This window comes from Neopelma chrysocephalum, unplaced genomic scaffold (assembly GCF_003984885.1).
Source record: "Neopelma chrysocephalum unplaced genomic scaffold, ASM398488v2 Primary Assembly neopelma1_61b, whole genome shotgun sequence".
Classification (NCBI taxonomy): domain Eukaryota; kingdom Metazoa; phylum Chordata; class Aves; order Passeriformes; family Pipridae; genus Neopelma; species Neopelma chrysocephalum.
In genome coordinates, this window is record NW_020897717.1 from 5,562,126 (window position 1) to 5,586,813 (window position 24,688).

At 37.1% G+C, this 24,688-nt stretch overlaps 1 protein-coding gene across 2 annotated transcripts in view; it reads right to left on the bottom strand.

The window, feature by feature from the left end:
- The window catches only part of CAMKMT (calmodulin-lysine N-methyltransferase), a 217,984-nt gene that overhangs the window by 187,477 nt on the left and 5,819 nt on the right, over positions 1-24,688 (bottom strand). For both annotated transcript variants that reach the window (XM_027681985.1, XM_027681986.1), the window contains exon 3: positions 14,374-14,438. In XM_027681985.1, coding sequence (XP_027537786.1) covers positions 14,374-14,438 — 65 coding nt within the window. The remainder of the gene's footprint in view (positions 1-14,373; positions 14,439-24,688) is intronic.

Consider the following 24,688-nt stretch of genomic DNA (forward strand, 5'->3'; position numbering starts at 1 on the left):
TTATGTTTTCAAGCAGAGTAGCATGCTACCATTTGTTTTGCAGTAATATCACAATCAGACATTACCTTTTTAGCTTGGCCCAGCGGTGAGTTTAAGACCTTGGTGTTTACATTGTAAAATAGACTAGCACTGTCTACAAGTCATTCAAACTGCATTTGCTAAATTTTAGACTGGTGTATATTTTGTCTATGCTCTTACACATAGACACACAGAGTTAAGGAAAGGTTTATCACCTCTGATTCTGTAGAAAGTGTGTTCATATAATAGTTAGGTTGATTATATGTTCAATATACAATCAATGTAGAGAAAAAAAATCAATACTTTGGCATTCAGTTTCACAATGGGGTCAATGTCTTTGTCTTGAAAAACTGAATAAAGTAACTGTGAAAGTAGCTACAAGGACAATAAGGATTTCTAAAGTTCTCATTCAACACTTTTTAAAAATTCCTTGCTACTGTTAACCAGTTCTAGTATTCATTACATACCTATTCCAAACTGTGCTGATTTTGGCTGAGGTAGAGTTAGTTTTCTTTGCAGTGGCTGGTATGGGGCTGTGTTTTGGACTTGTGCTAAACACAGGGTTGATAACAGAGGGATGTTTTTGTTATTGCTGAGCAGGGCTTACATAGAGCCAAGGCCTTTTCTGCTTTTTGTACTGCCACGCTGGTGAGGAGACTGGGGGTGCCCGTGAGGCTGGGAGGAGATATACCCAGGACAGGTGACCCAAACTGACAAAAGGGATATTCTAGACCACACGACATCATGCTGAGCATATAAAGTGTGGGGAAGAAGGAGGAAGTGGGGACCTTTGGAGTGATGGTGTTTTGTCTTCCCAAGTAACACATGATGGGGCTCTGCTCTCCTAGGGAGAGCTGTCCATGGGAAACAGAAAGAGATTTTCTTCAGATGAAGCCCCAAGGCACAGAGAGAGGAAAAACATCCACTCCACTAAGTCTTGAGAGTCTAAAGCACCTAGAACCTCTTTTTTTTTTTTTCTGAGTATTTGACATTTATGCTTTAGGTGTTGAAATCACCATTTTAGCTGCAATTTGTTTCTGCAGATCAGACCTTAACCTTTCAGAAAAACAACACACTACCCAACCACCACTGAGAACCTTCTGGCAGACGGAGGAAGAGATCTGCTCTCCAAGCAACAAGCAGCTGCACAAATCACGAAATTCCCATTTGCACATGCAACTCTAAAATAATGGTGCATTTTGTAAAGCCAAGGTTAAAGTTAAAGCAAACTTCAGTGGGTATTTTTAAACATCAAAAATCCCATAATCTGGAACATCAGCTCTTCCACAGGTTGTTAGCAAGATTGTAACTTTCAGACCAGCTCAATTTCTTTATGATTACACAAATAAAGTAAATTAAACTACTGCAGCAGTCTACAAAAAGCAGCAGTTAAAAAGAATGACATGTATTTCACCTGAGCAGGCATGGGAATGGATGAGAGAGAGAGCTCTAGAAACACAGTTCTGTTGCTGGCCCTGTGGGAAACATTTTCCGGTGCACTCATGATTTTTCTCCAGCCCTCTTGAAGCTGAGCTAGTATAGCCTCCTTTCTACCTTTGACTTCTAGTCTTAGTCCAATTATTCTCAGGACACGTTCATCTCATTCATTGTGATTTCATCCCAGGCTCCTCTCTGCCCAATCTGGTTTTTCTCTAGGAAAAAGCTAATCAAACATGTCTTTATTTCCAGTTTTCCTTCCAGCTCAGCCACTAATGTTTTCCTCATTCTTCTCCCCTACATGTTCCTTGTCTTACTACTCTTTCTGACCAGGCTTATTTTTTTCCCCCTCCCTCCTGTGATCATCTTCTCTTAGCATCAGAAAGAATATGGATCTTTTCCCCAAAAATGGGCTATGAAGTCTTGTGGTAGGAAAAAAGAACTATTTAAAGATTAAGGACAAACAATTGCAGATATAGTTGCCACCATCCTTCAAACTGTTACATATACAGATGACATACAAATTCTACAAATTACTTTATATGTATCTACAAATTATGGAATATGTATCTACAAAATATGAAATACATTAACATGAAAGCAGTATAATATATATTATATGTTAAGTGTATCCCTTAAGTATTCTTTTTTTGAATGGTACTTTTGGAATATCAAGTACTAAGTGTATTTTGTTGCCTACTTTTATGCTGTGCAACATTCAAATTCCCAATTTAAAAAGAGGAGGAAGAGTAAAATTTGCTACTCATTTCTATGCCAAGTTTCAATTATCATGCTCCTTATTATTCGGCACAGAAAACATTTCAATAGTTACCAGATTCTCACCTCATTCAAATTAAAATAATTTGGGGGGATTTTTTTTAATCAATTTTAAAGGGAAGACAATGTTTCTTATTCATTTGACAAGCCTTGCTGAAGACAATGAGATTCTTTATATTACTAAGGCAAGTCAAATTTGACTTGTACTAAAAACAATTGAAAAAATGACAGTAATTCAAAAGTTGACAATGCTTTCAAACATTTGGGGAAAGATGGCACATTGCAGTTCTACTTTCATCATCTTACAATAATTATGTCACCAATAAGATCCTATTTCAGGCAGGGTCAAAGTATACTGTCAGGTGAAATAAATCTTTCACAGTACCTTACTGAAAAACACCCCGCTAAAAAAATCCAGATTTTCCTCTTCTTATATATAATGTGAATATATAGATAAATATAATTATATGTGTAATAACATATACTTATGTATATACACACATTAAAAAGCCCATGCCGATTAGATTGATTTACTTAAAAATCATAGGATAACATCTTATCTATCTATATCTAATATTTGTAATTCTGGAATAAGAAGCATTTTGCAATTACAAATCAAATCCCTATATTTAAAGGCTTTGATTTGTGAAAGGATCTTACAGGAATGCCCATGAGAACAAGGTCCTGCTTCTGGGGCAGGGCAAACCCAAGCACAAATACAAGCTGAGTAAAGAACCGACTGAGAGTAGCTCTGCCATTAAGGACTTGAGAGTGCTGGTGGATGAGAGGCTGGACATGACCTGGCCATGTGCACTCACAGCCCAGAAAGCCAATCATGGCCTGTGCTCATCAAAAGCAGCGTGGGCAGCAGGGCAAGGGAGGGGATTCTGCCCCTCTGTTCAGCTCTTGGGAGAACCCACCCACCTGGAGCACTGCATCCAGCTCTGGGGTCCCTGCACAGGGAGGACATGGACCTGTTGGAGCAAATCCAGGCGAGATGTTTAAAGGGATGGAGCATCTCTCCTGTGATAACAGGCTGAGAGAGTTAGGGTTGTTCAGCATGGAGAAGAGAAGGCTCTGGGGACACCTTATGGAAGCTTTCCAGTACATAAAGGGGGCTGCAAGAAAGCTGCAGAGGGACTTTTGACAGTGGCATGTAGTGATAGGATTAGGGGGAATGATTTTAAACTAACAGAAGGCAGGTTTAGATTAGATATTAGGGAGAAATTCTTTACTGTGAGGGTGGTGAGGCACTGGAACATGCTGCTCAGAGAAGTTGTGGATGCCCCATCCCTGGCAGTGTTCAAGGCCAGGTTGGATGGAGCTCTGAGCAACCTGGTCTATCGAAAGGTGTCCCTGCCCATGACCAGGGGGGTTGGAACTAGATGACCTTTAAAATCCCTTCCAACGTAAACCATTCTATGATTCTATGATAATTGGACTCATCATTTCCAGGATTCTGACTATTTCTTTTTGACAGTTCGCACTCAACTGTTACAACAAAGCTCCTTAAATGCCAAACATAGAAAATTCTCTTTATTTGAAAAAAAAAATTGCAAAGAAACAATTCATATATGAAAACACAGAATTTTCATTAATTATTCTCTCAGCAGCAGTTCAGTCTGATTCTAAATGAGCCTTGCAGAATTAATTGGCATAACATTCCTTTCTGTTACGCTGTCACTTACCCTAACAAACTATAAAATGTGTGCCTGTATACTTTAATATCAAATATTTACCATATCATTTTCTGAAGAGCACATAAATAAAATCCTCAAAAGAAAACACTATCATAATTATGAGGAAATACATATTTGAAATAATGACAATCACAACAAACTTAAAGCACTTAGATTATCTCTATCAATTTTTATTTGTCTGAAATTAACTACATTATTGTGCTGTATATGCTGTTAACAAAACTAAATATTTTAAAATCTATATTATATATGTTGATTGCTATCATAATTACTTTTGCCTGCCAAGAGAAAGCGTGAGGTATTACAGCTTCTGGAGGTTAACATGGGAGACATGCAACTGGCTGCTACATTATGCAAACATCTACATTGTAAAGCATTTATCAGTTACACAAAGATTGCAATGAATGAAGTCTCTGCTAAGTAGCTGATCTTGAATATGTATTCAATACCGCTACTGTAATTTAAGTTTTTTTCAATGCTAGGTATGACAGCATGTTTTTAATTCTGGAACTGGAAAATTCAATGGAAATGGGAAGGATAAATACTTCTTTTCAACAGGTGTTTTGAAAATAAGGAAAACAATTCAACAAGAATTTTATCTGAGCAAACAATTAGAAGGCATTATTTGGACAGCTTCCAAAAGTTGTCCACCTCTGCCTTGATTCATATGATTCTAGTTTCTTAGTGGATACCTGTTTGGTTTTATTTCTTTAAATTATGTTGAATTCAAAGACAGTATATTTTACTGTACATTTAAAAACTAGTTTTTAAATGCCAAATGTTTTTTAAATGCCAAATCTATATGACAATTTTATTCTTGTGTATTTTAAGCATTTTGTGGATTCTTCTGGCTTTTTGAATAGCTATACAACTTTAAAAGGCAGCTTAAAACCATTGGAGACAGTTGCCTTTTGCTACTACTACCATTTAAATATAATTACTTTTAAGTCAAGGCTTACAAAGCTGTTCATATTTTAATGCTCAACTTTCATGGTAAGTAAAAAGTCTGCTTCTTCATGAGAAAAGTTACAAAATTCCTCAGGAGTCAGCCTACATATAACAAACGATAATTTAATTGCTGCATGCATTTGTTTTTAGACATCATAAGTCCTTTAAGTTAGTGGCTATATGTCAGAATTTCCTTAGCAAAAACAGTAAAAACTGTGTTTTACAAAATTTGAATACAGGTCAAGAAAGTGACAAGTATCTTACCACCAAAAAAAAAGAAAAAAAAGAAATTGAACATGAGCTTCAGTTTATAAACTAAAAAGAGATGCACAAACACAGTCCTTGTTATTAATCCACCACTACCACCCTGATAAGAGATATTTTATATAAATAGTTGACTTCTGGTTTCAACACTTTCTCACAGATGTACATTTGAAAGCAATGTCTACTAATCTCAACTGGTAAAGAGAGAAACATTACAGTACATAAATACTGACAATTCACTGCTGATTACCAAATAACTGCACGAGTCCAATCAAAACCCATGCACATAAAAATATTTTCTGAGACAATCTAAGATTAAAACATCTTCCTCTGCTACTTTAACCTAGGAAATAATCATAGAATGGACTCAGATTCACCTGCCAGTAAGTAAGCCTCTCCCACAGGAGATGTGCAGCTGCACACACCTTCCTTACAGCGAATTTATATTCGTTAGTTTTCAACAGAAAACATAATGCATGATTTTAAAAGCAGATTATGGTTGTGGACAAAATTATCATATTAATTCTTAGCAGTAATAAAATCTCCTCTGTTTATCTCGCTAAGCTCATTTTTACCAGAGTCTTTAACCACACAAAAAAAAAAGGAAATATTTTCTACTTTGGGAATGTCCAATTAAATAATAAATGCACCTGTAAATTGCCTCAAATTGCCACAATTTAAAAATGAGAACCAAAATATAGCAAAAATAAGGACCCTGTATACAAGCTGATTTCTCCTATTAAGTTTTATTATGAAGATATTCCAGTATTTTTAGCCTGACAGAATTTATACTAAGGTGCTGATTCATAATATGGCTTAAGATTGCACAGTGTTTTAGCTGTGTGAGTAGGTAAATTTCATGGAACTAAGTATGAGTTTATGGTGAGGCACGCTGAATTCTAAATTCACAGTTACTGGGAGATTGAAGTGGGGTTTTTTTCTGACATACTGTCATGAGGGATTACCCAAGACATTTAGTAATATTGTTTCTTGCCTTACTGTCCAAAAGGAGCTGCAGTGAGAGAACACACAAAAGCTCTGAGCCCATTCCCCTTGCTAACTCAGGTGTGCTGGCCTCCCCTACTTTCATGAAACTACCTTTTGAGTGTTATAACCATTAGACTCATGTCTGAAACCACATAAATTCTACACAAAATCTGCAGCTGCCACACAGGAGGTTAAAGTTATACCTTCCATACTTTTTGACAGACACAGTTGAAGCACCTAAATAAAGGAAAGGATTTAAGACTGCGAATGCACCAGGTTAGGAACTGAAACTCCAAAGAGAGAGAAAGTTAATGACACACAGGTCTCAGAGTGCCAGCTGTGGTGAATTCCAGGCCATGCCATTATGTGTGTAGAAACACCTCCTTACCTGAAGGAGGACAGATTTTTACTGTCGCAGCATCTAAAGTTCAGTTCAGCAGTGCCCAAGTCTCTTTTCTGACACAGCTCTAAGTTCTTCAATTTTGATAACCCAAGTGGGTGACATTTAAAATGAGAAGACACTCCTGAAAATATAACACTACTCAATTTAACAAAGATCTTACAATAAACATACATGTGGGAGAGGTTAGAAGTCAGGTCTGCTAGTGGCCCTCTACATACCACCACTGTAAGATGTCTTGGTTCTGCCTCCCATTTCTAACCCATGAACACCTGTGTAACAAAAAACAGACTTATGAGACTTCCTACCTCTAAAACGGATCTAATATTTTTTTCACAGACAGGATATTGTATGGATTAGCCAATACTCAAAGTAGTAGTTTTGTTTGAATACAGTTGTGTGAATTAGTCCTGAATGAAATTGAACCTTTCACCCTGACATTTTTGAAAGAAGACATGAGTTCACCCATTTAAATATGACTTTTTAAAATGAAATACAGAGCAACTTTTAAAAAGTTCTCTAAAAAAAAACCCTGAAAAAACAACCTGTAAGTTATGCATGACATTTCAGTTGCATTTGTGTGGAGAAAATAAAGAACAAGGACTGTCCTTGCTACCTCCACACTACACCCCAAATGAGACTCTAACAGAACACAGAGAAATGCCCCATCTGACGTGCAAGTCAGATCCCATCAGCAACTTTGTGTGGTATCAAACAGAAGGCAGCTACTCAAGGATGCACTCCAAGCATGGCATTTCTTGAGCAGGTTTTGCACTTCATGCCTGTTCTTTTGTGAAAAGCAGCACTGAAACTGTGCCCAGAACATGGCAAGTAAAAGGAATTGTGAGAACAGAAAGAACAATTACAAAGAAAGCTGCAAGTTCCACCCAAATGGCAACAGTCTACTGCACATCAAACTCATTTGAAACTATTTATTTCAATTATGCTCAAATTTGAAATATTTTTAGAGAAAACTCTACGGTGCATTAAAAGACTAAGCCTTATTAACAACACAGCACACCTTAAAGGGATGCTTACCATTGTTATCCTGCCCTATCTCAACTAAAAACGTGATTAAAATAAGCTACCTAATGTAAAAGTAAAACCCATGAAATCAATTACAATAATTCATACTCTTCTCCTTTTACCAATCTAATTTAAGGTGTTATGCCGTATCTTCAAAATTTTAACTAATTTAAATCAAAAGATCCAACTTCTCATGATAATTCATTTAGAATACACTGAGTAGTTTCAAAAATACTTCAGGTCAACACTAGTGCATGAAATCAGACTACCACAAGTAGTACACTTAGAAACTTACTTATGCCAACTGATTAAGACAACAGATCTGATGCCAAAACATGGCTAATCAGAGTGCCAAGGTACAAAACACTGCTCAACAATACAGAAAAGTAACTGCAGCAGCTCTAATAGATTCACAGATTTTTACCAAAAGGAATAACTTGAACAGGAGAACCAGTTACTACAAAAACTTCTGACCAAGGAAGGAAGAGGGTACTCAGAAGAGCTCATCTGGATTTCTTTACCTCCCACTTCTCTGAGGTGGTACCATGATTGAAAGTATAGGCACAAAGTCAGATAATGTTTGGAATATGTAGAAGGAAAAATATTGTCTAGAGGAAACAGATTCCTGATCAGAGTTATGATTCCTCTTTTCAGAACAGAAGATTTAGTGGGGAAAAGCCAAATAATTTCAGAACAGTACTTAAAACAGACAAATCACTGATGTTTCATCAGAGACCAGTTTCATAAGAACAATTCTGGTAGCAAGAGTAATTTAAAAGGTGCCTGCTTCTCCCCAAATACTTATTTTCTGCTCTATTCCATATGCTTTATGTTGGTTATGTCAATGTGACTACTTGGGATGATGCCACAAACTGAATGAGTGGAGTGAATTGGAGGGGGGGAGGGGAGGGAGGAAACAGCTGTTTTTTCTTAACCCTGATTATGAAATGTTTTATTTAAAAGGAAGCTGCATAGTGAATAGTAAATTGCAGGTATCATAAATACAATATTTCATTCAAAACAGCATGTATCATTGCTATTTAGACACTCTTCCAGTCAATTTATTTTCTGTTGAAGGTTTTCAAGGGTGTCTGAGGTTTTGACCTGGTTAACAATTTCAAACTGCCACACCTATGGAATGAGAGGAGGCTCAGAAGACAATGAGAGGCAGTTTCTTCAGGTGAGAATACCCACTGAGTCATGGAGAGGGAGGAAGCATATTCAAGTCAGTGTGCCTTTCACCACTGAAATTAAGATGTTTACTCAAAAAAATGGGAGAAACTTCCACAGCAGCACCTGAAAAACGCAATCTGTTCCCTTGTTGATTCTAGGTAACATTACATGAAATACAGGAGCACCTCTGCTGCCACAAAGGATGCCGTGCTATGATTTCCCCCAGGTAACTTTATGGCATCTATCCTTCCAGGCATAATAATTCAGTAGCTGCCATGATGTCTCCATAGAGAAGCTCACGTACCTATGAGTCATGCAGTGAGAGCTCTGAAGAAACAAGTAGCCCTCTAAACACATCCTCATATACTACTACCAAGAAAGAAGACATCCCTCTCATTCTAGTTATTTGAGAGCAAGGAAGAAAGAAGAAAAGGTTCTTTGTTTTAGAATAGATTTTAAAATATTTTTCTTAAGTAAATTAAGAAAAAAAAGTGACTTATTTACAAGTTTTAAGTAAGCATAATTTTAAAATTAATACAGTCTGCAAAAAAGTGCAAACTAAAAGGAGAAGTTTTTTTCTTTTCTTTTTTTTTTTCCCCCTTGATACCTGTTTCCAAAAAATGTGATGTGGGCCTGAAATTTAAGAAAACTTTTTCCCTCTTGTTATTTTCATGAAAAGGGAAAAAAACATTCTCCAGTTTCACTAGTTTATTTACTTCGGGCAGAACATATTAAAATGAAAAAAAAAATTCCAATATAAAATTTTGTCAGAGACTGGAACTTCTAAATGTAAAATTAGCACAAACAAACCTAGTTCTAAAGATGTTGAGTAGGTGTTTTGTAACAGTAACTATATCCAGACACTATGTTTTCAGGAAACCGTGCAACATTTTCCACCAATAAAAAAATAAAAAAAATCAAGAAAAAAGTTAATACATAATTCTATTTAAAGCTATACTATTTACAACTACCCCAAAAGGAAAGCTTAAGTGTTTGCAGGATTTACTTGCCTACAGGAACAACAATTTTGGAGTATATGCCTGGCTAGCTCTGTAACTGTAGCACCCTCTGCTGCTCTTTCAGTTCTAAAACATATAACTGTACACTCAACCAAGTAGAAAATAAAATGAATACGTGTTGAACATGTTGTTTCTTGAAAATGGTTACATTATTAACTAATTCTATGTGCAGTTTACAAGAAAATGTTTTGTTATTACATATAGCATATTTGCAATTTTATACTACTTGAGCATTCTGGACTATCTTGTTTCTGTGTTAACATCAGGTAGATACTAGATGAAAATCCCAAAACATGCTGTATTTCATTTCTTGAAATCCTCCTTTACATACTCTGTAGCTTGCATAGGCTGGTGGCAATTAGTAAATTTTGGACCTTGGACCTTTGGACCTTGATCATTTCACTTAATTTAAATGTATACATAATTTAAAATTATTACTTCAGGGACATAGTCATACAAGCACTTCAGTCATAACTGCTTTCTCCCACTTGAAAAGGCAACGGAAGGTGATAATCTCAAAAGCTCATCCTTGTAGACTTTTCCTTAATTTTTGGACAGTTTCTTCTGCAAGAATGAGCATGGCATGTGGCTCCAGGGGCCAACTCATGCTATCCCACAATCCCACCACTGAACCTTCGGCCTGGGATGCATCATTTCTTTTAAAGGACTATCTTAGGACTAGAGATGGTGTCAGGATGTACCATCTTTTTAACAGATGGCATATTGTTGTCTAAAATGAACAGACTGAACCTTTCCTTCATTCCAGTCCTCTTTTCCCTGCCTCCTGTTTTTGCATAGAAGTAAAGCTGAATGAAGTACATTTAGCATTGCATCCTGTCTGTGTGGAGAATTCATTTAGAGTTTTCATGTGGAAACCACTCTCTCACAAACAGGAGAGGAACAGGAGAGGAAAGAAATTTCACATTTTTCTGGGAGAGTGAAAGCTAATTGCAATTTATAGTGTGAATTTTCATTTACAGTAGCAATCCTACAGTGAAAATGCAAAATCTTTTTGAAAAGGACAGAATACAAGTGTACATACCAAGTTTGAACGAGACATTGTACAGAGGCAATTTTCAGAGTTAACACTTGAGACCCTGCAATACACCATTTAGAGCTACTGCAGTTGTCTCCACTTTTGTTCTGAAGTCTCACTGGTATAAGGCAGTGCCTTTGGAAGCAGTCATGAGTATTCCTCAAAAGCTGCTTATTGATATTTTATATAATGCTGCCAGCTAGTGGTACATCTTGTACTGAGTTGATACCTACTGGGAGTATAGGAAAAGTGGTATTAACTAGAATCTGTTCTACCACTTTTCTTTTGATGGTGTATGGTGATGTGGCTGTTAAAGACAATAAGAAGAGAGATCAAAATATGAAACAGAAAGACCATAGAAATGCTCCGTGAAAGAGCTTGTTTTAACAGAAAATACTTACTAGAAGAAACAAAAAAACCTCCCCCAAAACCACACAAACCATGTTGTTTGAAGCAAATTATTGTGTTTTAAAAGGATGTAATATGCAACGTGTTTCAGTTTTTACAACACTAATCTGTTTAATACACAATTATTTCATAATCTAATATTCACTAGCAAAACATTAATCTTACTGATAAATTTGCTGTATCGCAGCCAAAACAAACACACAGAAAACTAAAATATTTACCTCTTTTCTGACAACTCAGTCCAAATAGTTTAAATGAAGTTTAGTGCACAGTACATAAATTCTGGCTATGCAGAAAATTTGGGCTATGTCCCAAAAGAACATCGAAGTCTGTAATTTTTCAATGTGTCCCCTCAGAGAGCACACTGCACTGACAGTATGTTCAATACTGGCTAGCTCTGTTAGTATTAGGTATTAGAAGAAACAATCTGATACTGCTAAAGACCATTTTAGAAATATTTGGGGTTTTTTTAGAGTAGGTTATGATTTGATAATACAAAGTTCTTATAGAACACTACAGCAGTTGTAAAAAATAGTCAACCTAATTTTAGAAACAAAACAGTAGTTACCTTAGCAGGTCAAAGGAGGTGACCCCCCTATCATTTTCACAGTGAGTTAACACAAAGAGAGTCAAAAAATACACAGGAAAAGGTCAAAGAAAGAGACAATTCAAATCAAGTGACAATGGGAGTGCACAGAAATTCAGTCAGGTATGAGCCAAATAGAGTAGCTCAGTAAACACATGGTTGGGGGAACTCAGTAAACACATGGCTGGGGGAACTTTACTATGATGGTGTGACAGACACACAGTTACTCTGGCTTGGACCCAGAACATTTATTCCATACAGGTGGTAGCAAAAAAGTATGATTATTACACTCCAAGCTACATGCTGCCAGAAGATAACAATTATACCATTACACTTACAGAGTGTAATCTAGAGTGCATAGTAAAATAGGCATAAATCACCAATATGTAGACCAATACAGGTAGACACTTATAGACAAAGACATTTAAAAATGGGGAGCAGTGAATCTGGAAATGACTTAGCAAACACTGTATATAATGGCACAGCATGAACCCTCAAAGAAATACTGAATACAAAAGGACAAATGTGAATCTTTGTATATACAAATAAACAGTAGGAAGAACTACAAATGTCACATTACTCCTGTGTTAGCACCGGTGGTGTGCCTATTAGAGTGTAAGTCTTGTTCTACCATCTGCAATCAATACGAAAGTAGCTGAAATACTGAAAAAAGTTAACAGAAGAGCTGACAACACACCTATCAATAGGAAAGCATATGAAAACTTTAGTGGAGTAAATTATTTGTGTTAACAGAGAAATTTGTGTAGATTGAGCACAATTTAAGCACTCACACAAAGAACAAAGATTAAGAGATCACGTTAACATGTTTCACAGAGTAAGGTACACTGTCCTGATCCACTGTGTGAAGCACTTCTAAACACACATACAAAATATTTTCTCTGCCATTCAAAATAAATACCCAAGTTATTATCTAATGAACTAATATAACAATTTTTTTTTCTGGATCCAAAGCCCTATTTAAGTTTTTTTTCTAATTATTTCACTTATAGAGATAAGTTTATGACAATAACGTAGCTTCTTATAGAATTCTGTCTAGCTTCCTCTCCCAAGAACCTACAACATTAAATCTCTCTAAATGCCTCCCATAATTTAAGCAAAGCATTTTTCTTCCAGATCTTGAATGACTTTAATCTAGATGTTTTTATCATCCAGTTCATTATGCCCATACCTGTAGCCGAAGTCAACCATAATTACAAATGTGAATTTTCTTTCTTAGCCTTAATATTATTAGTTTGCATATTCATTTATCCCTGAGATATAATTTTCATTCAGAAATCAGAGAACAAATTTCTCTTTGGTAACATACAAAATATATCTGGAAGTACTTTGTGGCAAGACCACAGAATTACCTTCAATGCTCAGAACTGGATGAAGGCTAACAAATTTTAAAAATAAGAGTATATAGTTTATGACTATTTTTTGCTTTTGAAGACAAAAGTTTATTAAATGAATTGACCTTTTTGCTAATGAAATGCCAATATTTATTGAAACATAGCTTTGATATACTGACACTGCAGTTTTGAGACAAAACATATATATATCAGAACAGTTTCTATATATTTGCTTTGATAAGGAGGAAGAGATAGATGCACATTTCTTGAATATCTGACAAACTTTACCAACTTTATTGGTATATTTGAAAACAAACAAACCAATCAGAAAGATAAGGCAGAATAATCAAATAAGAATGTTTTGTATATAATTATATAATAGTAATTACTCATCACATCAAAAGTATTTCAATATTATTGCTCAGCTTATTTTCCACAGTCTAACACAATTCTATAATTCAAGTCCATTAATAGCACAGATAATTTTATTAATAAGTATACTGAAGCAGAGCCATACTGGGTCAGACATTGATGGCCCACTTACAGCTCATCTTGTCTCAGGTTAATGCAGCCAGTAACTGATGCTTAAACAACAGTGAAAGATCAGGACAAACATATCATCCTACTGCCCCATTAATTCTTATAAGACCCAGCACTTCCTAAGCTGTAAGTGATGTCTTTATATTTAATAGCCACAGTGAATTTTTCTTGCACAATTTTTTTCCCCTTTTGCCTTTTTGAATTAATTTCATGTTTTAGGAACCAAAACATTCTGTGGGGAGCAATTTCACAACTTGATTGTGTGTTTTCTTTTGTGCTTCTGTGATTTGAGTTTATCCACTCCAAGCTGGAAGTGCCGTTGTTTGCTGCCCATGTTCTCCCACTGTTGTTCCCCACATACCCACTGCTGGCCAAAGGCCAACACCAATCAATGGGCTAAACTAATTTTTTGTCCAACCCAGTTCAGCTGCTCTAATGTTCCCACCACAGTCACAGAACCAAAAATAACCTGCACTGGGATGACTTGAGGGTGTATCCACATAAACAACTGTGCTATGTAAAACTGTAAGTAACATGCTATGTAAAACTGTAACATGTAAAATGTTATGGTACCTCTGACCACAGTAATGGAGTTTCTCAGCTAAACAAAATGGTTATTGAGGGCTCATACAGAAATATTTTACAGTGATGCATTTAGAATTCTATCAACATAATACCGTATTTAAATAAACAGTGACTTACAGACATTCCCCGTGTTGTCAAAACTTGTAAGAACATCTTTAACATTTAAGAGACCATTGTGAAATCTGGAAGAAAACACAAAAGAAAACATAAATTGTGATTTTACCAACATGTAAATAATTAAAAAAAACCCCATCTTGTCTCTTCATTCCCTTCTCACCAACTCGTTCACAGTGAACTAGCAAACAGGTACTACTGTAGCCACCAGGGGGAAAACAGGGGGACAAACACTAGTTTTTGAAGTCCTATCGCTGAAAATCCATGAATCAGGAATGTGTTTCTCAGAAACTAATACCAAGAGGAAAGCATTTCCAAGGAGCATCAAATTTTATTTAGTTCTGGAAGTCACATATAGGAAATAAAGAATTTTGGTAAAGCTTTATCAGCAGCTTTATTTCTTTGAAGAGGAAAACCAAAGGACTACTTCTAAGCAGCAGCTGTACACACATTCCTGTTTTCTCCCACAAAAGCAAGAACACCTAATTAAATTAATGTGAACAATTAAATTGATTAATGTGTTCAGTGAACTACATTTTCTTTGGTTTTACATTTGCATAACCCAAGTGAAATAAACATTCAAAACTGAGGATAATAAATTCAATAACTAAATTTTGCACATCAACTGTAAATTTTAGAATACAGTGAGAAAAGCACTGACAGCAGCAGAAAGAATATACACAAAATTTAAATAAAAATTTACATGTTACACATATCAGGCCAGCTGAATTCACACATACACACACAAAGCATCTAAATTTCTGTCACCTATTCCAAGATAATCTAGGCCCAAAATGAAAAAAATATTAAAATCTTATGCTTCACAGCATCAGATCACATAGTTGTTTCACAAATGCATTAAAAAAATCTAAAAAGAATTCAGCAAGGCAATAAAATAGAAAAATACAGGGTTTTAACAGTGTTTCAAATATAGCTTCTAAGGCTGTTTAGGAGCATCCTAATTGGACACACAAAAAAAAATTAATAAATCCAACAATTCTAGCACCTACAAAATTAGTTCTCATTCTCTCTGCTTTTTTCTTCTGAAGGAAAAATGTTGTAAGAACCAAAAAAAAAATCAACCTTTTTGCAAATAAGAAATTGTATATTTATTATTAAAAAATCCACTATTTATAGCTTCTGATAAGCATAAACATTAAATAAACATGAACACAAATTTTGAGAAACGAAGCACCAAACAGCAACTAGACTAATTCTTAAAAAAATGAAAATCAAGTGGAAATCAAGTTACCAAACTGAAATGACCTCATAAACAGGGGCAACAAATTATATGAAAGATGTTACAAAAGATTCAACTGGATATTAACACTATTCTCCCAGCTACATAAAAACAAATCAAAAATACATTCCTTATGTGCAGTGGAAGCTTACAAGAATTCTGATGGGTCATGTGGATTTTAAATGCACTTTTTCTTCCTCTTTTTTGCAAGTTTGTTTTCAATCAAATTGGACAACTGATGCACCGTGGCTAGTTCAAGGGAAGTGACAGGAAAGCAGACAGGATCTGTAGTTCTACCAACCACAGAGATGCCCTTTAAATTCTCCCCTGCTGAATTCTAAGCATCCTACAAACTCTGTAACTGTGCATGTGTCTGAGGCAGTTAGAGTCTCTCAGACAGCTGTGAATGTCTCATCTCTAAATGAATATAAGATGGGGGAGGGACATGCTGACAAAGTAAAGAAATATTTTAATCTTTGTTGGCATGTAGACTAGTCTTGGGATAGCATGCTTTGGTTTGGGCTTTTTCCCCCTCAATTTCTTTATGTACAGAGTTCATATATAAAAGAGATTTATCATGTAGCTCTCCAAGTGAAGCAAACAAAGGTAAGTATGAAAAATTTAGTAATCTAGCATCAGTAGTTTAACAGAATGCTATGAATGATTAAAACAGAAGTAAGTGAAGTGTCCTGGTCTAGAAAAGAATAAAATTTGTATGCTTCAGGGTCAAAAGGCAGACAAACACAAAAAACCATAGCTTGTGGGGTCCAAGTACAAACACAACACACTCCAACCTTTGCTCTCTTGGCCTCTAGAGGCACTTCGCACTGACACCCTTCTCTGGCTCCCTACAATATTCAAAATCTCTTTCTCTAACTCTGTCTCAGCAACCTCCTTCTTGCTTTCACAAATATAATTCATGGCAATCACAGAAGTGAGACATAATCTAATGACAAGAAGCATCCAGATTTGCTATGGGGGACATCCTCTTCTCCTCAGTCTTCCAAAAGCCCACTCCACAGTCATTATGAAATGGGACAGGGTTTGAATTCAACAGCTATGCCCTTTAGTCTGATCAGCTTATGAAACCTGCACTGAACAAAAGAAGGGAGCAAGCCTGATCTCCTAGAATGAGAGGAGTGGCCACTATCCCAACAGTGATTGGATAGCAAATCTGCCCTCATTTACTCCAAAGCTCACATCTCAGGTCCAAACTATCTTTATGGACTATGTTAAAACTACTCCACATTAGTAACAGCTAATCTTCTGGAGTCAATTAGCATGATAGGAAAATATCTCTTTGTTTTGGCTACTGCTGAGATGGAATTCACTTCCCCATAGCAGCCCTCACAGTGCTGTGCTTTGCATTGGTAGCTGGAAAGGTGTTGATAACACACCAGTGTTTTGGCTACTGCTGAGCACAGCATCAGCACTGTAACATTCCTTTCCCAGTTGAGGGTAAGATTCTGGGAGGGGACAAAACCAGGCCAGCTGACCCAAATTAACCAAAGGGATATTCTGTACCATATGACATCAGCTCGGATATAAAAGATAAGGAAAGGAGCAGGAAGAGGGGGCACTTGTTATTTACGTTTGCCTGCTGAGCAACTGCTATGCATGCTGAAGCCCCGCTTCCCGGGAAGTACCCGGACATCCCTTACTAATGGGAAGTAGAGAATAAACCTTGTTATTCTCCTCTTCACTTTGTGCAAACTTTCTCTTTTGCTTTAGTAAACTGCCCTATCTCAACCTACGAATCATTTTCTATCTTATTGTCTCTCCTCTGTCCACCTGGGAAGGGGAGTGACAGAGCGGCTTCGTGGGCACCTGGTGTCCAGCCAAGGTCAACCCACCACACTCTTCCTGCTGATAGAGCTTTAGCCTATTACAGGCTAAAGAAGATGCATATAAATCCACAGGTAACCACTTAACAGTTATGGAACCCAAACAGTGAGATCATAAGCTCTCTTGCAAACAAGTTTTAGGACTGCGGGAAGAAACATGCCAGCAGCTGATCTACTTGTGAAAGGAAGAGCTCACGGTAACACACTTCCAAACAGCAATAGCCACATGTTTCTTCATTCGGAAGTCTGTATTTGTAAAGCCTCCAAACTCTGCACCAGCTATTCCCCAACTCTCTTCCATCACAGACCTTACTTGCAGACTAAAAGTTACTTGCACCTGCAGATACAGGTATTCTCTAACTCCAAATTCTGCCACAAGTATCATGCTACTCAGTCCTGCACCTATAAACCACAGCTTCTAGTTTGGAATCCACTGCTCTGAACACCTTCTCAGCAGCTCTGTAACAGCTGCTGCTTCACTGTCCCATCCCATCAGCTGCTCCTCCATTACCAAGCCCAGAGAAAACCGCTGGGATATGACACATCTCTTTTCTATGGCTGCCTCTCATAATCACAGCTTTCCACAGTACCGCTAACAAACTGTCCACAGAGAGTCTGTAAGTGTCATGTGCACTGAATTATGGAAGTCAAGGAAAGGAACCACAGAAGCTTGTGGTTAAACCCCAACCCCGAATTCCCATAAATTTCCACAGGCATTTCAAAATACAAAAGAACATTAGTGCTTTGGAACATGTGATGGATGTTGTACAGTTCAAAGAAGTTTAAAGCTCTGATTGCTGAGATCAACAAAGTACTTCAAACAAGCATAGGTAAGCATCATGGAGAAAGTGAACTTCAGGACAGCATGGTTAATCTGATTCACAGTGTTCTTATAAATCTTCAAGGTACAATAGGCAAAAATTTCTATGGCTGAGGTAGTGAGTTATAGAAGACAAATCTAGGAAAGAGAAACTAAATCAACTCATGTTTCTCCTGCTTCGATACAAAGTAAAATTCCTTACTCTGGACTACACATAAATCCACTTTGGATGTATAAATAAAGTCAGAGAAAGATAGAGTGCGTTCAGCCTTTGAAATACATTAATGTTCCTTCCTCTCCAATTCAGGCAACACAAGTGGCAGACTTTTACATGTATTTAAAAATAGCCATAGACAGTAGAATAAAAACAGCCTTCAATAGCTCCCTATTAAGGTATGCTTTTCATCAGCCATAATGAAACAAAACTAAGTTTCTCCTCTTCTTTTATATTATTCTTAACTCAGTAAGGAAAAATAATACAAGTAAATACATGCCTACACAAAACTTTAAAAATCTACAAAGACTAAGACAGAATTAATTTCCACATAATATGGGAAAAAAAACCCAAACAAAACAGAACAAAACCACAACATATCACCATACACTATTAACCTAGATACAAACTAAAAATACAATACTGGTGAAAAATGAAAGACAGAATAATGGTAAAAAAGTTACTATTAAGGGTCCTTTACAAAAAGGCTTGGTGAGTATCACCATTAAATGTCACAGTGGCCCACTCAGAACTTCAAATTTATCTACAAAGTTTGCTATCTGAACAGATGCTTTTCCTGGGCACAGCAGAACAAGTCAATTCCTCTTTCAATCCAGTTCTAGACTGCAGCTTAATACAGTAAGAAACCAAACCAATGCTTCTTTGACTACAAATTCTTTTTACAAATACACACGTCTTGGGCAATATGATGGAACAATCATAGCTTGATCAGTGAACGAAAGAAATATGTTGCCAAATCACTTTCTATCTCTTTCCTCAATTTCCAACTCCTGTGGCCAAGCGTTTGTGCTGCTAAACCCACATATTGTCTCTTAGCATGCAATAAATGGAAGAGAGTAATTTTATCACATCCACATAAATTGTCCATAAGAAGTAGGCGATATTCCTTGAAATCTGCTTCCCTTCACTTAGTTTAGGTCTATTCCTAAAACAGTCATTAGAACTTCAAAATGCTTTTAGCAGAAATATCCAAGAGGAACAGCCAGTGGAACCCAGTCCAAAAGCATCTTTTAACATACTACTTGCCACAGACAAATAATGTGCCCCTTATTTCTAAACCAAAGGTCTAGAATCATCTAATAATGTCTTTCATATTTTTATCTAAAGGTTCATTCATATTCAGAATAAAGGCACGACATCTTGCAAAGTACACTTAGCACTCTTTACAAAGATTTAACCCTTCCTGTAAGCTGTTGATATTGTTCTTTTCAGTTCTGCACTTTAGTATTGGAAACAGCAAATGACTGATCAATGGAAAATATTTTAACACAGAAACAACTTATTTCTTCTCTATTTTCTTAAAATGAGCCTACAATTTAAAAGCAAATCCATATCCTGAAATAGAAAATTTGAAGATATTGATTGTTCCTTTTTTAACTCTAATAAAAGAATAATTTTCCTGTCTAAAAGACAGGCGCCATCTCCACAGGGATACACTGCATCTTTATAATCTATAATCACTTCAGTGCTAATACTATTCGTAACAAATTTAAATTTAAAAGCACATTCCTGACTAAGAATAGAAAGATTTAGAAATGTAATATTAAATAAATATTTTTAAATAGCCCTACTTAATATATCTTCCTTTCCCTAAGGAAACACATATTCAACACATGCATAATTTTTAACAGTAAAGTGAAATACCCCCAAAGTTAAATAGAACTTGAAAAAAGCTAACAAATACACATGAAAGTTGTATGAATAAAAACATATTTTAATGATCCACATAACCCAGTGCCAGCAGTAGATGCCCAGAGCCTGGATAAGGATCAGAGATCAGGAGGAGAGTACCTGAAGAGCAGTACAAAGAATTCCAGCCACTCCAGCCAGTAAATCAACTTCACCAGTAGCCCAACTTCCGTGTTGCAAGAGGCACAGGAAATAAACCAGAGTTAAAGATGTGTGTGTGTCTGCAGGGCTGTGATCTTACTGGCACTGTGGAGATGTGGTGGGATGGCTTCTAGGAATGGAGTGTTGGAATGGAAAGATACAGGCTCTAGAGGAAGGGCAGATGGGGAAGATGAGGAGGCAGTGATGCCATGTCAAGTTGGAGTCCACGGAGCTCCACCTGAGGATGGATGAGGAGCCATCCTCATCCTCCGAGACCTTATGGTCAGGATTAAAGGGAGGGCAGAGACAGGTGGCATTATACTGGGGGTCTGCTGCAGGCTGCCAGGCCAGGAAGACCAAGTAGATGAAGCCCTCTACAGAAAGACGGGACCAGCCTCTCATCCACAAGCCCTGGTCCTCGTGGGGAATTTCAACCATCTCCATATCTGTTGGAGGGACAACAGAGAGGGCATAAAAAATCCAGGATGTTCCTGAAATGCTTCCTTCTCCAAGAGGAGCCAGCAAGAGAGGTGCTATGCTGGACTTTATTCTCTCCAACAAGGAGGGGCTGGTGGGGAATGTGAATCTCAAGGGAAGCCTTGGTGGCTGTGGTGGAGTTTGAGATCCTTTGGGCAGCAAGAAAGGTGCACAACAAGGTCACTACCCTGGACTTCTGGAGAGCAGACTATCTGGTAGTGGGACCAGTGCTGTTTATCATCTGTGATGGTGACATGAACAGTGGGATCAAGTGCATCCTAAGCAAGCTTGCCAATGACACCAAGCTATGTGGTGCCATTGACACATTGGAGGGAAGGGATGCCATTCAGTGGATCCTTGACAGTCTTGAGAAGTGGCCCCATGCAAATCTCATGAAGTTCAACAAGGCCAAGTACAAGGTCCTGCACCTGGGCCAGAGCAATCCCAAGTACAAATACAAGTTGGGCAGAAAACAGACTGAGAGCAGCCCTGAGGAGCAGGACTTGGGGGTGTTGGTTGACAAGAAGCTCAACACGACCCAGCTGTGTGCACTTGCAGCCCAGAGAGCCAGTACGGTATCCAGGGTTACATCAAAAGCAGCATGACCAGCAAGTCGAGGGAGGTGATTCTGCCCTTCTACTTGGCTCTTGTGTGACCCATCCAGCTCTGGGGTCATCAGCATAGTAAAGACATGGACCTGTTGAAGTGAGTCCAGAGGAGGGCCAGTGAGGTGATCAGAGGGCTGGAGCACCTCTCCAATGAAGACAGGCTGAGAGAGTTGGCATTGTTCAGCATGGAGAAGAGAAGGCTCCAGGGAGATCTTATAGCAACATTTCAGTACTTAAACAGGCTACTTTTGACAAGGGCATGTGTGACTGGAGAAGAAAGAATGGCCTTGAGCTGAAAGAGAGGAGGTTTATATTAGATATTGGGACGAAATTCTTTACTGTGAGGGTGGTGAGGCAGAGGTTGCCCAGAGAAGTTGTGGGTGCCCCATCCTTGGAAGTGTTCAAGGTCAGGTTGGACAGGGCTCTGAGTAACCTGGTCCAGTGGAAGGTGTCCCTGCCCATGGCAGGGGGTTGTAACCAGATTATCTCTAAGGTCCCTTCCAACACGAATAATTCTATGGTTCTGTGATGACATCTGTAATGAAAATACCTTTTTCCACACTAAACTCACAAGAAATTTCACTGAAAAAAGGAGGTCTATATTTTCACCTGCAGACTAGATTACTTCAGTTTACTCTGTCCAACTCTGAATGTGAAACCTGCAAAAAGATTCCAGCTTGGACTGAACACATCTACATTCTCCATGCTAGACTAATATAAACACTCAACCTGATTCCGAGGCTGACTTCCTGACAATTCAGGGATTTATTTTTTAACTAACATTAATTGCAAACAACACTAGAGAGCAATTTCATGTACATAGCCACTCAGTTCACATCAAAACAAAGACTTAGTGTGTAGGAATATCAGATACTGTACAAATCCAAATGAGGAAAGACTAATTGAATGAGATTCTGGATTATAACACAAGAAATTAAATTTTGAAACACCTTTCACTGCTAACAAAACCCTACACTCATCAGACACTCCTTTTGATACCCCAGAGCTACTGTGAAGCTCCTTAGTACCTATACAAACTTCAGGAGACCGCTTTCCAACATGTATTATGGGTCTACATTTCATTAAGCACACTAAAGATCACTGTTTAACTAAAAGAGTTACAGGAATTTCTAAAATGAGTCAATGATATTGTCATTTCAAGGATCTAGTCAAAATGGTATATAAATTCAGCTTAAATTTTTGAAGCAAAAATTGCCTTATATTGGTGCTTCTGACTTCCTGCTTTGGAAAATTTGTTTTTAAGAATGGTCCAAAAAATAAACTGGTGACAGAAAAATATGGCATGATCCCAAATGTGGATCCAAACTGAATTTGGTTAGAAAAATAGCAGCTTACTAAAACAACAAAGTTCAGAAAAGCATGCACATGACTGGTAGTTCCTCTCAAAGCTTCTATTTGCCTGATAAAGTGGTCCCAAGTCCCTCTGGAGCAGTAATTCCAGCTAGGTCATAGCATATCAGAATATAAAATTTGATCAGTTTTGATAGACCTTGAACTGATATAGCTTGACCTTTATACTCTTTGCCAAAAGCCACTACCAACCTTATGAACTTTCCTAAGTATTTAGTCTTGTCAAGATATTATCTGACAACCCTTTTAACATCCAACATACACAATGAGCTCTTCCAAGAAGATGCTAATGCATAAGGAAAACATATGTAGATGAAAATTCGAAAGCACTTTTGTCAAGATTTTAGAGGGGCCATAGCAACATTTTTTTTCCTCACAAAAAGATATATAAAGGTTCTCCTATTCAAGCACACTGTTCTGGATTTACCTGACTGAAGTTACTGTTAATAACGTGCTCTTGTTAAAATTGTTTCTACTGTTTAATATTATTATAAATAATATTTTGTCAATGGAAGGAGGAAAATTAGGGGAAAACTGTCAGATATTCAGAGAACCCTTAAGCTTCCAAGACATGATCAGTTCTCAAAGATCCAAGAACACTTTCTCCAAGATTTCTTATCTTCTAGATATGTAAGTTTTCAGCAATAAGAACTGCTGCTCTATTATGTATGTTAAACTGCTATGCTTATCCCCTTAAATTACTGCTTCTGCAAAAAGAGGGAAGAAACTTTATTTAACACAGACTCAAGGTAAAGAGGATTTTGTTGCAGGCTATTTATACTTTTTTCCTGGCAAAATACACAGGGAGTATTTTCTCCTTCCCTTCTTCACCATTCTGCAATATTCTGAAATAATAATTATACTCTATCTATTGCCACTGCCTTAGTATGGAAAAAACATTTTAATATAGAAGAGTAAGTTCTGATCATTATTCCTAAAACAACCAGTGATTACCATTTTTCTTGGTCACTGAATATCTTTTGAAAAGGAACAAAATGCAGGAAAAAATAAAATAAAAATTCCCACCAGAAGACAATATTCTTTGCAATATTCAGTTTTTGAAAGGCAATGTGACTCTGCTGCAGCACAGAAACTAAACGTTTCCATTGGACAAGATCAGAGGAACACAATAAAAGAACGCATAAACAAACATGCTTTTTTGCAGTCTACAGTTTGAGCTGTGTCCTATTATCAATGAAGCCACTATTTGGCAAATACACAATACAAAATGAAATGGTGACTTAGTAAGTGGTGGAAACAGAAGTACACAACTATCAATGGCAGAACAAGATCAGTCTGACATTCCCTTTGCTTTTGCACTGTCAGCACAGGTGAACCCTCCTCATCTCCTACTTTAAAACTCCAGAACTAATAGATCAACCAAGTGACACCGAGTGTTGTAAACCATGGCAGTGAACTAAGGAGACTGACTGAAGGAGTTCAGAACTGCAGCGGAAAGGACTGCAGCCTTGTTCAGCCCAAATTCTACCTAAACACTGTGCATTTCCTATCATCAGCATGTGCCTCTGAAGACCTAAAATCAAGAAATAAACTGTACAAAGAGATTATGTAGGTTGTGAGCATTTGAATTAGTACATAGCATTCCCTGGCAGTTTAGAGGAGAAGTTTACACATGGAAAAACACTGCACCTACTTCTATTACAAATAATAGTATTTTTCAACGGAAAAGTTATCTCTTGAACCCTTCTAACACCAATAAGTGCAATCTCAGAAAATGGAAAATTAAGACTTTATAAAGCTCTAAGCAATTTTGTACTTGACTTTACACCCAGATGCAAATTTAAAATGGCCTGCATGTAGCATTGTAGAGTTGGTTTAGTTTGGTTTGTTTTTCTTGTTGTTTCATTTTATAACCTTGCAAAAATGTCAGTT